Here is a 15,843-nt window from a genome sequence, read left to right on the forward strand (position 1 = left end):
CCAACTCTTTGTGACCCCGAGGACTGTAGTCCCCCGGGCTCCTCTCTCCTCGGGATTCTCCAGGTAAGAATACTGGCTGCTGCTGCTAAGTCGCTTCAGTCGTGTCCGACTCTGTGCGACGCCATAGACGGCAGCCCACCAGGCTCCTCCGTCCCTGGGATTCTCCAAGCAAGAACCCTGGAGTGGGTTGATAGTTCCTTCTCCAATGCGTGAAAGTGAAAAGTGAAAGTGAAGTCACTCAGTCGTGTCCGACTCTTGGTGACCACGTGGACTGCAGCCTACCAGGCTCCTCTGTCCATGGGATTTTCCAGGCAAGAGTACTGGAGTGGGGTGCCATCGCCTTCTCCAGTGGGTTGCTATTCCCTCCTTCAAGGGATCTTCCTGGCTGAGGGATCAAACCCATGTCTCCCACATTGCAGGTGGATTCTTTACCATCTGAGCCACCAGGGGAGAGAAATTAAATGAGAATTTTAAAACTCTAGTATTGTGGCCACCTGATGCGAAGAACTGACTCACTGGTAAAGACCCTGATGTTCGGAAAGATTGAAGGCAGGAGGAGAAGGGGACGACAGAGGATGAGATGGTTGGATGGCATCACCAACTCAATGGACGTGAGTTTAAGTAAACTCCGTGTGTGTTGGTGATGGACAGGGAAGCCTGGCGTGCTGCAGTCCATGGCGTCACAGAGTCAGACAAGACTGAGCGACTGAACTGAACTGAACTGAACAAAAACTCATATTCTGTTCTACCACTAGGTGGCTCTGCTTGATAGAAAATTTTAGTGCACCAGGGCAGGCGTGTTCTTCAGCCTGCCACAATTTTGTTTAAATTGTATTATCTTTTGTGAGGATAGAAATGATCATGTTTGGGTGTTTTTGATCAGAGAATTGTCAGTCAGGACTTGGGCCGTGCTGGTAGGAAATAGGATTGATGATTCAGCAAGTCAGGGACTTGCTCTGTAGAGCATGGCTGTGATTTGGTGGGGCGGGGGTGCTGAATTGTTGATGGGGTGACTCTAAGATGACCAGTGAGCAGGGAACTTGACTGAGCGCGTAACTGAGATGTCAGACTTCCATAAGAATAAATTTTCAAAGCAGCATAAATACCCACCCGGTCTCCCTCCAGGTTAACCAGAGAGCCTACACTAGTCACCTGAATTGGGTCCAGAGTGTAGTCACTTTTCATAAGCAGTTCCTGAAGCCAGCATGTTGCGGGGAAAGACTGGTTACTAGACAGTGATTGAGGCAGTCAGATGTTTGACGTGTTCTGCTTCTTCCGCTAAACCTTGCCTGGGAAGTCAGGCCACCACAGTCTTAGTGGGTCAAACCTCCGCCCTAATGCAGAATCTACATCTTGTTGTAGACGTCAGTCATTGTTACCTCTGTAGGTACTTGCATATGAAAACTCATCACTGGTTCAGGAAAGAGTTTATCCTATTTAAATGAGTTATCAGACATTAACAAGCAGATGAAAGAAAATACACTAGTGAGAGTATCACAAAGCACATTACCAAGAAATATTTTCCTTGCATTTTTACCTAAAATGAACATCTGTGTGTGTCCAGTATAGGGCCCAGATCACCATTAAACCCCTGTAAGTATCTTATTATTGAATCTCTGATGGGCACCCTCTAAAGATGTGAAATGTCATTGGTTTTTATATACCTGCCTCTTGTTCTTTGAAATTATTGGCAACAGAGGAGAGACTTAATGTTAGAAATTGTATGATGGTAAAAGCTTTTTAGAAGTAACACTTCTTTGAAATATTGAGAGGCTGGTCTCCTAAATAAGTTCTACCACATTTCACCTGTAAGGCAAAAAGCCTTAACCTATTTGGAGAGCTGGTTTATACTCAATTATTGTTTTTAAAGGGAATGTCTACATTCCTCTGCTGGTCCAGTGCTTTCTGTTTTAATTCACAAGACAGCTATCAGGCCATCACTTCATTCTTTCTTGATGAAGCCAGGACCAGAGTTATAGACCGAAAGTGGCAAGTCCCCAGTCTTTGGTGTTGGAGACACTGTCTGATTACTCCAAAGGGTATCTTGATATTGCAAAGCAAATTTAGTTTTTATTCACTAAAACTCATAAGAGTGCAAAGCACTTAGAACAAACCTTGGTACAAAATTAGCTCTTAGTTAATATTAGTTATTCTTAATTATTATTAAAAAGTTAGAATTGATGTACATAAACACGTTGCCTTTTGGGTTAATGAGGTTGTGTCCCAAGGTCGAGGCTCATCTACTAAGCATTATTTTTGCCCCTGGTTCCCCTGGGGACTTCTTTTTGGAGCTTGCCAATCCTGAGAAATCATGAATTTATTTACTCCCCTAGGAAAGATCTGGAGACTAAGTTCCCCATCCGCTATCAGCATAGGTTCCATTCATGTCGATGATTTCAGAATAGCCATCTTAGAAGTTTGGAGGGTCTGAAAGGGTACATATTTTGGATTATCTCATAGTTTGTATAATCTTTCTTTTCCATCATGATTTTATTTACATCTCTCTTTTTTTTTAAGTTGTCTTCATTACATTGATAATTGATGAAACATTTATTTGGAATTTCTAATCCAGGACAGAAAGAAGGTCCTTTTTTTCTCTGACATGTTGTGAATCATTAGAGATATAGGTGGCAAGTGCATTGATCTTTGGGCTTAGATCAGACGGGTGGTTTTAAGACCTGCTTTGGATGCTCATTTGTTCTTTGTACTGAGACAAGTAACCTGAATTTTGTAAGGTTCCATCTTCTCATCTTGAAAAATGGATATAATGCCACCTATCTTCCTAGTTTCACAGGATCTTACGAGAGAAAAAAACAGTTTGGAAGTTTCAAAGCACCATGCAAATGAAATGATTTCTTTTATGCTCTGGCAATAGTTCTCTCCATCCTTTCCAGTCAGCTTTTTTTTTTTTTTATTCGTCTATTTTGAGCAAATTTAGGTTCACAGCAAAATCCAGCAGAAGTACAGAGAAATCCCATACACCCTGGTCCCCACATACACAGCCCTCCCCACTGTTGACACCCCCACCAGAGTGGGACCTTTCTTACAGTTAGCCTCTTTTGAGACACCATTACCTCCAAAGTTCCCCAGTGGTTTCTTCCTTTACCATCTAAGCAATACCCAGGTGATTCTACTGCTTCAGAAAATGCAGTTCAGTTCAGTTCAGTTGCTCAGTCGTGTCCACCTCTTTGCGACCCCATGGACTGCAGCACGCCAGGCCTCCCTGTCCATCACCAACTCCCGGAGTTTACCCAAACTCATGTCCATTGAGTCAGTGATGCCATCCAACCATCTCATCCTCTGTCGTCCCCTTCTCCTCCTGCCCTCAATCTTGCCCAATATCAGGGTCTTTTCAAATGAGTCAGTTCTTCGCATTAGGTGGCCAAAGTATTGGAGTTTCAACTTCAGCATCAGTCCTTACAATGAACACCCAGGACTGGTCTCCTTTAGGATGGACTGGTTGGATTTCCTTGCAGTCCAAGGGACTCTCAAGAGTCTTCTCCAACATCACAGTTCTAAAGCATCAATTTTTCAGCATTCAGCTTTCTTTATAGTCCAATTCTCACATCCATACGTGACTACTGGAAAAACCATAGCCTTGACTAGACGGACCTTTGTTGGCAAAGTAATGTCTCTGCTTTTGAATATGCTATCTAGGTTGGTCATAACTTTCCGTCCAAGGAGTAAGCATCTTTTAACTTCATGACTGCAATCACCATCTGCAGTGATTTTGGAGCCTAAAAAAATAAAGTCTGACACTGTTTGCACTCTTTCCCCATCTATTTGCCATGAAGTGATAGGACTGGATGCCATGATCTTCGTCTTCTGAATGTTGAGCTTTAAGCCAACTTTTTCACTCTCATCTTTCATGTTCTTCAAGAGGCTCTTTAGTCCTTCTTCACTTCCTGCCATAAGGGTGGTGTTATCTGCATATCTGAGGTTATTGGTATTTCTCCCGGCAATCTTGATTCCAGCTTGTGCTTCCTCCAGCCCAGCGTTTCTCATGATGTACTCTGCAGTAAGTCCCCCACATAAGAACAAGGTCCATGCCAAGAGTGCGTTCATAAGTCCAGTTTTTGTTCATAAGTCCAACAAGTTAGCCTGGATACCCAACTAACACAATCACCTACATACCACTGCTTTTGCGTTTGCTTCCGGACATCCTAGGCCTGACATAAAGATCCTGTACACTGTACTCTACATGGTCCTGTACAAGAAGTGCACAAAAGCACAGCCTCCTATAGAGGTTGCACGTACATGACAGTATGCACTAGATATGTGAACTGACTTATGTGATTAGACATTTGAACATGTGCTCGCATCTTTGAAAGTTTGCATCTTGAAACTTTGTATGTAGGGGATTTGCTGTATATAGAAATCACTGGAGATTGAAGTGAATGGAAAGCACACTTTTCCATCCTGCTTAGATTAGCAGGAGGATGAGCAACTAAGACTTCGGGAGTCCATGTACTTGATGCTAGGGAGGCACCCTGACACGGAGCCTCTGTTATCCATAAAGTCCACTGTGCTCCTGGGAAAAAGGAGTTGATCTGGTCACCGTCCTACACTTAATGCAGTACCTTGTGCATTAAAGACTTTAACCCTTCAGCCTTCCCTTGTTTGGGTCCATAATCTCAGGCCTTTCAGAGCTTTTCCCATTACTTTGCCTTGTCCTCCCTGAGTGGACATTTTTTTAAGCTGTGGAATCTAAAATTTCGCACAGGATTTTGGTAAGGGCCGCTGCTGCTGCTGCTGAGTCGCTTCAGTCGTGTCCGACTCTGTGCGACCCCATAGAGAGATGTACAAAGTATAATGGGAATTTTGCAGTATGGTTTTCATGTTTTCAAAAAAATCAGTGGGTAAAAACAGCAAAGGAATTGCGGGGGAAGGAGGATTCTAGCTCCTCATTTCCCACCTTAGCATGTTCTCCTGGAGTTCATACTTGTTATGTGCCAGGCCATGTACAAGGAACTGGGAACAGCGTCAGTGGAACAGTGTCCAAGGGGTGGGCAGGGCAGAGCAGAGGTCTATGCTGGAGTTGAAGAGAATTTCATCACTGACATTGCTCAGCCTTGCCAGTGCACGGTGAAAACACAAACAGATCCACTGAGTTGGTTTTATTGTTTAAACTCTCTGTAAAGAGTTCACTCCCTTACTGTCTACCCCCATCCTTACCATACCTTTTTTTTTTTTTTTTTAAACTTTACAATATTGTATTGGTTTTGCCAAATATCGAAATGAATCCGCCACAGGTATACATGTGTTCCCCATCCTGAACCCTCCTCCCTCCTCCCTCCCCTACCAAACCCTTTTGAATACCTCTGGATAGTGGCAAAAGCAAGATAGAATTCCTTTCATCCTGGTGCTTTTAGTCTGGGCAGCCTCTTCCTTCTTTATGAGGCCTTTGTAACCAGACAATTTCCTGAAAGCTCGGTGTTTCTGTCTCTGTAATCTTAAGTGAATAATCACAGAGAAGGAATTGCAAATATTAGCCAAGTGCCTGTCTTCTTTCCCTTTATGCCTGTTGGCCACAGTGATGATTTTACGTTGAGTAACAGCATTGGGAAAGATTAGGGGGAAATTAGATTTGGTTTCATCCAAGCAGATTTATAATTTTGAAATTACAATAATAACAAAATAATGAGAAATTTATTCTGGATGCCAGATGCCTAGGTACTACTTCCTAGGAAATTAAGTAAGTCAGAAGGGGTAAGTAACAATATTGTGGTTTTGAAATAATTCTGTTATTCATTTTATGATTCATGTCAGCTCAATAATGTTGCAAAAATGTATCACTTCAGTATTTCTCAGGAAAATCCAGGTTAGCTTAATAGAGAACTTTTTAAATTTTCCCTGTTTCTTCCCTTCTCTTTGTTTTCCTTTCTTCTTTCTTTCTTTCTTTTTTTTTTTTTTGAGAAAGTACAATCATGGATGTAGTTTTTCACAATATATTTATTGAGTACCTAATATTTGCCTGGCACAGTCCACATCATGCCAAGACAACCAGCTAAAAATGAAATAATCCATTTGAATAAACCTGGAACTTAGATTAAGTAATTTGTCCAAGTTTACCCAGGAAGTTTATGATGAAGCTCTAACTAGAGAAGAATTTCTTTGAAAATTGCATTTTCATTTTCTTTGATTAGTTAAAAGAGATGTTCCAAAAATGAAAAGACAAATTAGAGGTTTTTTTTTTTAAAGAACCTTTAGCAGCAAGAAAGCCAGCCACCACGAGACTGATCTATGAAAGTCTTTGGTGGCCAATGAATCCGTCATGCAGTGCAGTCATTGACAAGACTGAACCATGAATTGCAAGAAAGCAGCAGTTTTGTGTGAACTCTTTTGGGCTCTCCACTGCAGTAAATCTCTGTGGCCACTTCCAATTACTTTATGGGTTTCTTTTCTCTTTTTCTCTCTAGTCCCAAAAGTCATTTAAAAGTCAACAAGTATTAAACGTTAAGTATATTAAGTGCCAACTGATTTCCCTCAAATCCAAGCTAAGTACCATGAGGGGTTCAAAGCAGCAGTTTATAATCCTGCAGTATGCTAACCTCAAATGACACGGCTAACCTGCACGGGTGTGTGTGTATGTGCATCTTATACGTGTGTGTGGTGGGTGAGAGGAGATGTACTAAATTCAATCAACCACAGCCTTGCTTGAACAGTAGCCCAGATTGTGTCTACACTGTGGGCATGATCTATGTGTCTTGGACCAGTTCTAGGTCTGGCTCTGATGTCAGCCAGATGCGTGTCTCTATAATTCCACCCGGGCCAAGACTCTTATGGGAAGGAGTAGGGACGTGCTACTGATGAAAAGGAAGAGAGCATGAGCTAACTGTTACATGATTTCGTGCTAAATTGAACTCTGCTGCTGCTGCTGCTAAGTTGCTTTAGTCGTGTCCGAAAATTGAACTCTGGACTCCCTCAACCAAATGAGAGAGCATCATAACTCGAGAAAGGTTTAGCATAGGTTTATTGCATCTTGGGAGATAAAACATTGGCTGCTGTCAGAAAGAGGGACTGTTACAAGATAAACTGGTCAGAAGGGCAGAGATGGCTTAACAGATCCTGACTGCAATGAAGGGACAGTTAGGAAACGAGGTGTCAGAACTGTGCTTCCTCATTTGACTGGTGGCGTTCCATTAAATGCTTTCTTAAAAATCACCAGATGATGCTTTTTAATCAATTCAATTGGTTTGTAAGAGTTTGGAGGCCTGTTACCATACAGCTTTTGGGAAAGCTGTCCCACATTCTTAAAATACCTATCTAACACTCCGAGAAAAATCACTCACTCATGCTGCTGTCACAGATAAGTGACTAAAACCATACGAATTACCATCAAGGCAAGCAATAGAGGTTTGAAGCAGGATCACTGGTTTTGTCTGTTGCAATTCCGTGGCAGTCTGCCAAGATATTTTTAACAGGGAACTCTAGGATTTGCCAGAACTGAAAACGCCTGGGCTGATTCGATCATTTCACAGAGATGATAAATAGCCACAAAAACAGCAGGGAACACATTTAAAGGAATGAGCAGGAGAGAGAATAATGCCTCCAGGCTCGGGGGTGGGTGGGGGCCAGGTCTAGGTTGCTGACGCGCTAACAGGCTGGATGGCTCTCACACCACCTGCAGCAGTCCCGTGTGAGAGTTGTGACCCTAGGAATGACCTGATGCCCCGCAGCTGAAGCACCTTGTATCCCCGCTGGGACTGTCTCTGGTGTGGCGCGTCTGGAACGCTGTCACAGTGACCAGATCCATAAGCACGTAAGCTCCACATGTAAATATCACGCATGGAGTCTCGTGCTCTCTGATGCTTTAAATGAATGGGTTCTAGTTGGTAGACAGTCTCACATGCTAAGTCTACATGATCCTTGTAGAGTGTTCTAAGCAAACGACATTGAAGTACATTCTCTTCAGAAATTGCAAGTTTGGGGGCTTCCCTGGTGGCTCAGTGGTAAAGAACCTTCTTGTCAATGCAGGAGACACAGGTCCGAATCCTGGTCTGAGAAGACCCCACATGCTGCAAAGTAACTAAATCAGTGTGCCACAACTCCTGAGCCTGTACTCTGGAGCTTGTGAGCCGTAACGACTAACCGTGAGTGCCACAACTGCTGAAACCCTTTGCCCTGTAGCCCATGCTCTGCAACGAGAGGAGCCATTGCAGTGAGAAGCCCATGCACTGCAGCTGGAGAGTAGCCCCTGCTTGCCACAGTTAGAGAAAAACCCCGACAGCAATGAAGGCCAGCAAAACCCAAATAAGTAAATAAGATAAAATTATGTTTTCAAAAAAGAAATTGAGTTTGTTTTGGAGGATAGTTTCTTAAAGCCTTTGGATATGTGAAACAATGTTCAAGGTCAGGTTTAATGGATGAACATTCACTAGTGTAGAATCTTCACCATCAGAACATAGGTTCCTGTGTCTGGAGGTCAGGCCCTTGGTATTGAGCTTTACCTACATTTCCTCATTGATTTTTTCCCAATACCCTGCTAAGGTACATGGTATTATTAGGTATGTTTTGCACACGAGATGAGATCACAAAATTTGAGCTGAGGAATGTTGGCTTGCCCAAGGTCACACAGCCAAGAAAGTGTCTGAGCCCTGATTCAAGCTCTGGTCACCTGACCCTGTGCTCCAAAAGCCCCCGTGAGCATTGGCTCAACCAGGAAAGAGGCCCACGAAGAGGAATCCCCTGCAAGTTTAATCAAAAGATGTATGGGGTACTAGAAAAAGAAAGTGTTCAGATTTTTATGGAGGAACATAAAAGATTTAAACAAATAGAGACATACTGTGTCTGAATGAAAGACTCAACATTAAAAAAATTTACATTTAGATTCAACTTAGTGTCTTAAAGAGCCCAATGGGCATTTCATCTGGAAGGATACTTGGGCACAAATAGCCAGGGTAATTCTAAAAGAAGAAAAAAGAACAATCCTGTATAGGTGGGTGGATTTGCAGGGAAAATGTCCAATAGTTAAAACTGTGTACACTCAGAGCTAAATAAGAAGTTTTAGTGGAATAGAGTATTCAAAACAGCCTCAAGTATATGTAAACATTTAATATGGTCTAAAAGTAGTGAATCATAGCAAGTGGAGTATTCAATAACTAGTCTTAAGACAACTGACTAACATTTGGAGGGAAATTTTAGAACTCACACTTTAGATTAAAATAGACTTCAGATAAGTTTAAATGTGAAAAAGAAAGGAAAACTTCAGAAAAATTATAGATAAATATTATTATAATTGTAAAGTGAGGACTGGCTGAAAAGTCAGAAACTGTACCAGAAAGGAATAGACTTAACTACATTAAAAAAAACATGAATATGTCAAAATTGCAAAAACAGAATTTAACATACTTAAACTTTCCCGGCTCTTTGAATGACATTACTTTAAGATAAACAGATATGCTCAATGCTCTTTGTTTCTGTAGCCAGTCTTTTTAAAAATCATAAAGATTACTTTTTGAAAAATTTTTAAAAAGCACAATAAATAAAAGTAGGAGGAAAAAGACAAACTAGGAAAAAGCATGTGCAGTATGTGTGATGAAGAAAAATGACTGCTATTGCTAATACATAAATCAATAAGAAGGCAATTGTCCCATATGAGCAAAGAATGGTAATAAGCAATTTGGCAGAAGAAGAAGTTAAAATTACCAACAGAGCCTTGAAAAAATCTTTAGTCTTCCTAGTAACAGAAAAAAGTAACACAGGAGGACATTAAGGTAAATATTATATTATTTTCACCTATTAAGTTTACAGAACTGAAAATAATAATATTAGAGAGAATGTTGGGGAAAGGATATTTCCCTAAAGGAAAGTGTCAGGAGAAGGTAAATTTTTAGGGAAGGGGGTTGACAGTGAACTGGTTAAGCTTTAAAACTGCATACATTTTAACCTAGAAATTCCTCTTAGATGTTTATACAAGGCTAACAACTGGAAGCATGCAAAGATGTAGCAATTTTTATAATAAATGAAAACTGAAAATTGGAAATAGCTTAAATGTTTAACAATAAGAATATGCCTAATTTTTTTTTAATCTAGTGTGCTCTGTAGTCACGAAAAGATATTGTATATTTATTAGCCAGGAAAGAGGTCTATAGATGAATGAGAGTGAAAAAAAGCAGATTATATTTCAATATGCATAATATGATTCCATTTTTGTATAAAAGTATGTATATCATTTGGAGAAGGCAATGGCATCCCACTCCAGTACTTTTGCCTAGAAAATCCCATGGACGGAGGAGCCTGGTAGGCTGCAGTCCATGGGGTTGTGAAGAGTTGGACACGACTGAGCGGATTCACTTTCCCTTTTCACTTTCATGCATTGGAGAAGGAAATGGCAACCCACTCCAGTGTTCTTGCCTGGAGAGTCCCAGGGACAGGGAAGCCTGGTGGGCTGCCGTCTATGGGGCCGCACAGAGTCGGACACAACTGAAGCGACTTAGCAGCAGCATGTATATCATTATCACAGAAAGAATTTTGAAAAGTAAACACCAAAATGTTAACTGTAATGAGATTGTTAGTACTTTTATATTGTTTATTTGTATTGTCTATTTTCAACAATGAATATGGATTGGTTTTATAGTAATAGTTATAACAATATAATTAATTTCAAAAATCACTTTTCTTGTAACTGCTGGACACAGATCAGTCTTGTGGACAAAGAGGGATTGTGCCCCTTGCTGTACAGCCTTGTGTTTTGGTCTGCTTAGAGTAGCTGAAATGTCAAGATAAGGCGCAAAAGAAAAACATGCAATCCAGAGACTTATGCTCTGTAGAGATGAACTCCTGGATCTTAGAAATATTATCTTGCTACCACCCAATTTCCAAGAAATGAGGTCTCCTTGCCTAGTTTAAGAGGTGTGCAGGGTGACTTGTGAAATGGGTGTCACGTCTGCTCTTCAGATAAAGAATGTCTTCATTTTCAATCGGGTTTCCATGAAATAAGTCTTTCTACAGAAGTTGTCCTTTTCTCCACGTCCACCTTCCCCCTTCTTTCCCATCGATCAGCCCTCCTGGTCACAAGCTTCTTCCCTGCCTTCACTACACAGATGCAGACACAAGTAGACATGTCTTCCCTTCCCTTTCTTGGTTAGGTCTGTGTATCCATCTGTCTGTCTGTCTGTCATCTAACAAGTTGCCCCTTGTTAGATGGGGCCCTTCCACTGACCTTTTGGAAGCACCTGGTGAGCACTGAACAGGTGAGCATTGAGGTGGGAGCCTGGGGAGCCCGATCGTTCGCAGCCTCCCACACCTCTGAACAAAGGCGCCACCGGCTCCTGACGGTCACTGTGCAGACACAGGTCACTTCAAGTAGAGACATGCTAGGATTTGGTTGAAGGGACACAAAAGTTAGAAAAAGAAGGGGTGAGGAGGTCGAATGGTCTGCTTTCCAGGAGACTTGGGTGGAAGCATGGTCTCACTGGGAAAGAGCCGCAGAGCCAGACATGTGGCCAAGGTAGCCACGTTAGAATCACAGGCAGAAATGCGCCTGCCGGTACGGCCATGTGCAGATACCAAGTCCATCGCTTACGCCTGCTCACACCCAAGACGCCTGGTGACTGAATTCTAAATGGCACGGAGAAGGCCCCTCCAGATCCTCTGTGGATGTGAGCAAAACGGGCTTTTGAAACCATGCCAGGACCACAGGCTCTGAGAGAAAATAACACATGGAAATTTTTTTTCTAAAGGAAGAAAAAGGCAGTTTGGCATCTATTCATAGAAATGGGATTAGATTTAATTAAAGGGGGAACCCCAGCTCCATCTGGTTCTCTCTGTGTCAGCCCTGGGGAGGGATATTACTGCAAGAGCTAGGGATTATGTCTTGGCTTTTCTAGATTTCCTCCTCAGGGTTCAAATATAAAATCCAAACCGACCTTTGTTTGGGAAATTGTAATCTGGACACCATTGGCTCCCTGACTGTCTATACTCTCTTGAGTCACCTCCATAGCTGAGTGACCAGCTCTCAGGAACTTCTTGGAAATATACTGTTGTTCTCTTTTTCACAGTGACAATGAATCCTGAAACTGAATGGTGCTAATGCTTTCCAAGAGAAGCAGCCCCGGAGGAAGCCCGCTGGGCCTGCCAACAGAGGATGAAGAGGATCCGAATTTAATTAACTTCAAATCAATGTAAACACAAGAACCTTTTGCTGTTGCTTCCAACGCCCACTCTTCCGTCGCCCAATGCATCACCTTTACTTGGAAGAATGCTTGATTGAGAAGTGCTGGGCAAAGGCCTGGATGCCATCCATCGCTGAGGGTGGGGGAGCCACGAGGTGCAGTCAGCGCTCATCACGGGGTGTTCCCTCCGCTCAGCCGACCTCTAGGGACTGGACTACCACTCTGGCTATGCTGAGTCCCTGTTACCTTTCTGCTTCATTCCTTGAGTACAAAATTGGAAACTCTTATCTCTGGTTTCCTTCTGGGTCACTTTATGACCTAAATAGCTGGATAATTTCTTCTGATTAGTCAAGTCTTCTGATAGGTCAGTCACGTTCAGCAGGAACTTTGCTCAAGGTGAGTTATGTCATGGAAAAGACAGCAAACAAAGCAAGTGTTTCAATGTGTACGCCATCCCAGGGGGGTGGTAAGCTTGTTCCTGCCTGCCGTGAGACGCAGCGTGAGATACACAGTCAAAGGGATGCTGTTTGGTGACGTGTGGACTGTAAGTTGGCCAGGTGACAGAGAAATGGGAATTTTCCATGAAAGAGCGACTGTTTTCCTTCTCAGCTAAAATCAGCTGCTTGTTTCCACTTCCCCATGGCTCTTCCTTGTCCTCGCCACACCTCCCTGGCGTGTGGTGTGTGGGTAGATGGGAGCAGCTGGGCCTCTTCCGTCACCTTCTGTGTCCTGGAGATCTTTAAGGTCATCTGGAACAAACAGAACGGCATTAGGCTCTCTCTGTGTGGGTGGCGGGGACCTCTCCTCGCACTCAGGACCTCTCCTGCGCCCGGGACAGGTCTGGTGTGCTCAGTGCCACTCCCCAGGAGGCCAACACCCGTCCATCAGAGATGACATTCTACGTGATACTTGTTGATATCCTCCTGCTAGAAGTGATGGCGCAAAATCAGAGGGGCCTATTTATCACTCCCACTCACGTAAAATCAATCTCCATTTAATCCTTAATTTTCCACTTCTGACCTTTAAAGCAATCGAGCAAATTAGGACTCCTCAGCTCTTCCACAGCACCCAATATTTTATTCCAGGAAAGAAACAAAGAATGAAAACGGTCTTTTACTCCCCACCCATAAACTGAGGTGGGGGTGGCGTGGGGTGGTTGAGGGTCACCAAACATTTGCTGCTGAATTTGGGGTCTTGTGTTTGAAAGGCCGCCATAATGCATGACACATTCAGAATCCCTTACCTTCTGAACTGTGCCCACAATTTTAAAGGCAGAATTCCAGGCTACGGAGATCTTTCTGCTCCACCGAAAAATAGAACTATCTGGCTGTGTTTAACCACTGCTCTTACGCCATCCTGGGACTGTGCAGAGCTTTGGCAAAAAAACAGTCTTCATGGTACAGAACCACAACAGATATGTCTGTTGTATTCTTTTTAGCACATCAGAATACGGCATTTTTGTTTTGCATATTTTCTAAAGTCTTTTTCTGATGTGAACCATTTTTCAAAGTCTTTAGTGAATTTGTTACAATATTGCTTCTGTTTTATGCTTTCGGCTGGGGGGCATGGTTGGCCAAGAGGCATGTGAAATCTTAGTTCCCAACCAGGGATCAAACCCGCAACCCCTGCGTTGGAAGGCAAAGTCTTAACCACTGGACTGCCAGGGAAGCCCCCTGTTTTGCATATTCGTATTCAACTTGTGGTCCACAGTGACTCTCGGATATTTATGCCAGAATTGCCATTTTACCAAATCGTCATTTCAGCCTGTTTCATTTCTTTGTTTCTCATCAACATGTTGACTCTCTGAAGAGTCTCTTCTCTAGCTAGCTGTGTAAGATTTTTGCTGAACGCTTAGGTAGGCAAACATCACCCAACCCTATCAAATAATGGATGTTGGCAGTTCAGAGAAGGACAGGGGTTCTTGGAATCTCACTTGATGAAGCAGTATTTCATAATATGGTAAAAATATTCTTATTCAATATGTGAAATTACTTCAAATTCCAGAAGAAGCCAGCTTCAGCAATATATCATTGAATTTATATCTGAAAAATGTACTAACCCCTCTAATTGCACAATGTGCAAAGCACTTTAAAAAATATAGTTTATTCTGGCAAGATATGTTAGTATGGGTCAGAGCAGCCAAGGGTCGCTTCTAGTGCTCTGTATATTTTATTTACTATCCAATCAAAAGGCATAGGTTATGGTCCTTCTGAGAACTGTTTTTTAACCCAAACTAAATTTTTATGTTTTAGATTATTGTTAGTAAAAATCTTAATAATTTGCCCTAATTAGGTGGCCAATTAGAGCATCATGTGGCTTTAGAATATTTTCAAGATGTTTACATGTTATCGCAGTTTTGAACATGTTAAGCAAGTTAGGTTAACAACGTTGCCTCGTTGAACTCCTCAGGAAACTTGTGATAATAAACGTATGAAAACCTCAGTCTAAACTCGGTGGCGTGACTCCTTTCTCTGGGAAGGTCATTGTTATCCACACACTGAGCACACAGCTCACGTCAGTCTTGATGTCCAAGAGGTGATGGGCCCCTCTCATCACCCTCCCAGCTCTGACAATGTAGAGGGGCACTTTAAAAAATACATCTGTCTCATTGTTTGTTTTCATTGTTTAAACTCTCAGTTTTCACCATCTCTGGAAGAAAGCCCTTATGTTGAGTAAACATAAAGTGCACACATTAGTTTCAACTCTATCAGAATTGTACAAATTCTGAATATAGTAGAGTGAGAAGATGTAGCTTCACACTGGGAAGATGGCTAAAATCCTCACTGTGAGGAAAACCCTGACCTTTCTACTGAAGTACATTCACACATGCTGCTTTTTCACACTCAGGATGAAATCTGGGTTTTCCATTTAGATCTACAATAAGCAATCCAGAGTAGCTTCATAGACTATATTTCTTCTATCTTCAGTCAGTTCAGTCACTCAGTCGTGTCCGACTCTTTGCGACCCCATGAATCGCAGCACACCAGGCCTCCCTGTCCATCACCAACTCCCAGAGTTCACTCAAACTCACATCCATCGAGTCGGTGATGCCATCCAGCCATCTCATCCTCTGTCGTCCCCTTTTCCTCCGCCCCCAATCCCTCCCAGCAGCAGAGTCTTTTCCAATGAGTCAACTCTTCGCATGAGGTGGCCAAAGTACTGGAGTTTCAGCTTTAGCATCATTCCTTCCAAAGAAATCCCAGGGCTGATCTCCTTCAGAATGGACTGGTTGGATCTCCTTGCAGTCCAAGGGACTCTCAAGAGTCTTCTCCAACACCACAGTTCAAAAGCATCAATTCTTCAGCGCTCAGCTTTCTTCTATCTTATGATAACCAGAAGATCATGGTATATTAATGTGGCATGGAAGTAATCAAATTGGTTGTTAATAATTACATAACCCTACCAACCAATTGCCTGAATGATTTATTTTTTTGAACAGCTCTTTGACACTGTCTTGTCTGACACCTTAATTTTACTTTCCTCTTAGTCCTTTTGGGGGTGGTTATTTTAAAATATCTGGTGGGAGGTTTCTGGTTTGTTTTGGTTTTTGTCCTTTTCTAAATAATATATCATGTTCATGAGATAGCAATACATACAAGTATATAAAATAAACCTTTTTAATCAACTCAATAGATGCTCTAAGCCCTTTTTGAAATTATATTTTAAGAAGTTAAATTCTTAAAGCAAAGTGTTAACAGTCACATGAAGGCTTTAACTCATTGTTCTA

The 15,843-nt window shown here is 42.2% G+C and overlaps 1 protein-coding gene across 3 annotated transcripts in view; it reads left to right on the plus strand.

Moving 5' to 3' along the window:
* TMEM154 (transmembrane protein 154) overlaps nt 1-14,558 on the plus strand; it is a 53,184-nt gene extending 38,626 nt beyond the window's left edge. For all 3 annotated transcript variants that reach the window (XM_061383978.1, XM_061383979.1, XM_061383977.1), the window contains one exon: nt 12,003-14,558. In XM_061383978.1, the coding sequence (XP_061239962.1) occupies nt 12,003-12,018 (16 nt within the window). In that variant the 3' untranslated portion in view covers nt 12,019-14,558. The remainder of the gene's footprint in view (nt 1-12,002) is intronic.
* The last annotated feature ends 1,285 nt before the right edge of the window (nt 14,559-15,843 follow it).

This window comes from Bos javanicus, chromosome 17 (assembly GCF_032452875.1).
Source record: "Bos javanicus breed banteng chromosome 17, ARS-OSU_banteng_1.0, whole genome shotgun sequence".
Classification (NCBI taxonomy): Eukaryota; Metazoa; Chordata; class Mammalia; order Artiodactyla; family Bovidae; genus Bos; species Bos javanicus.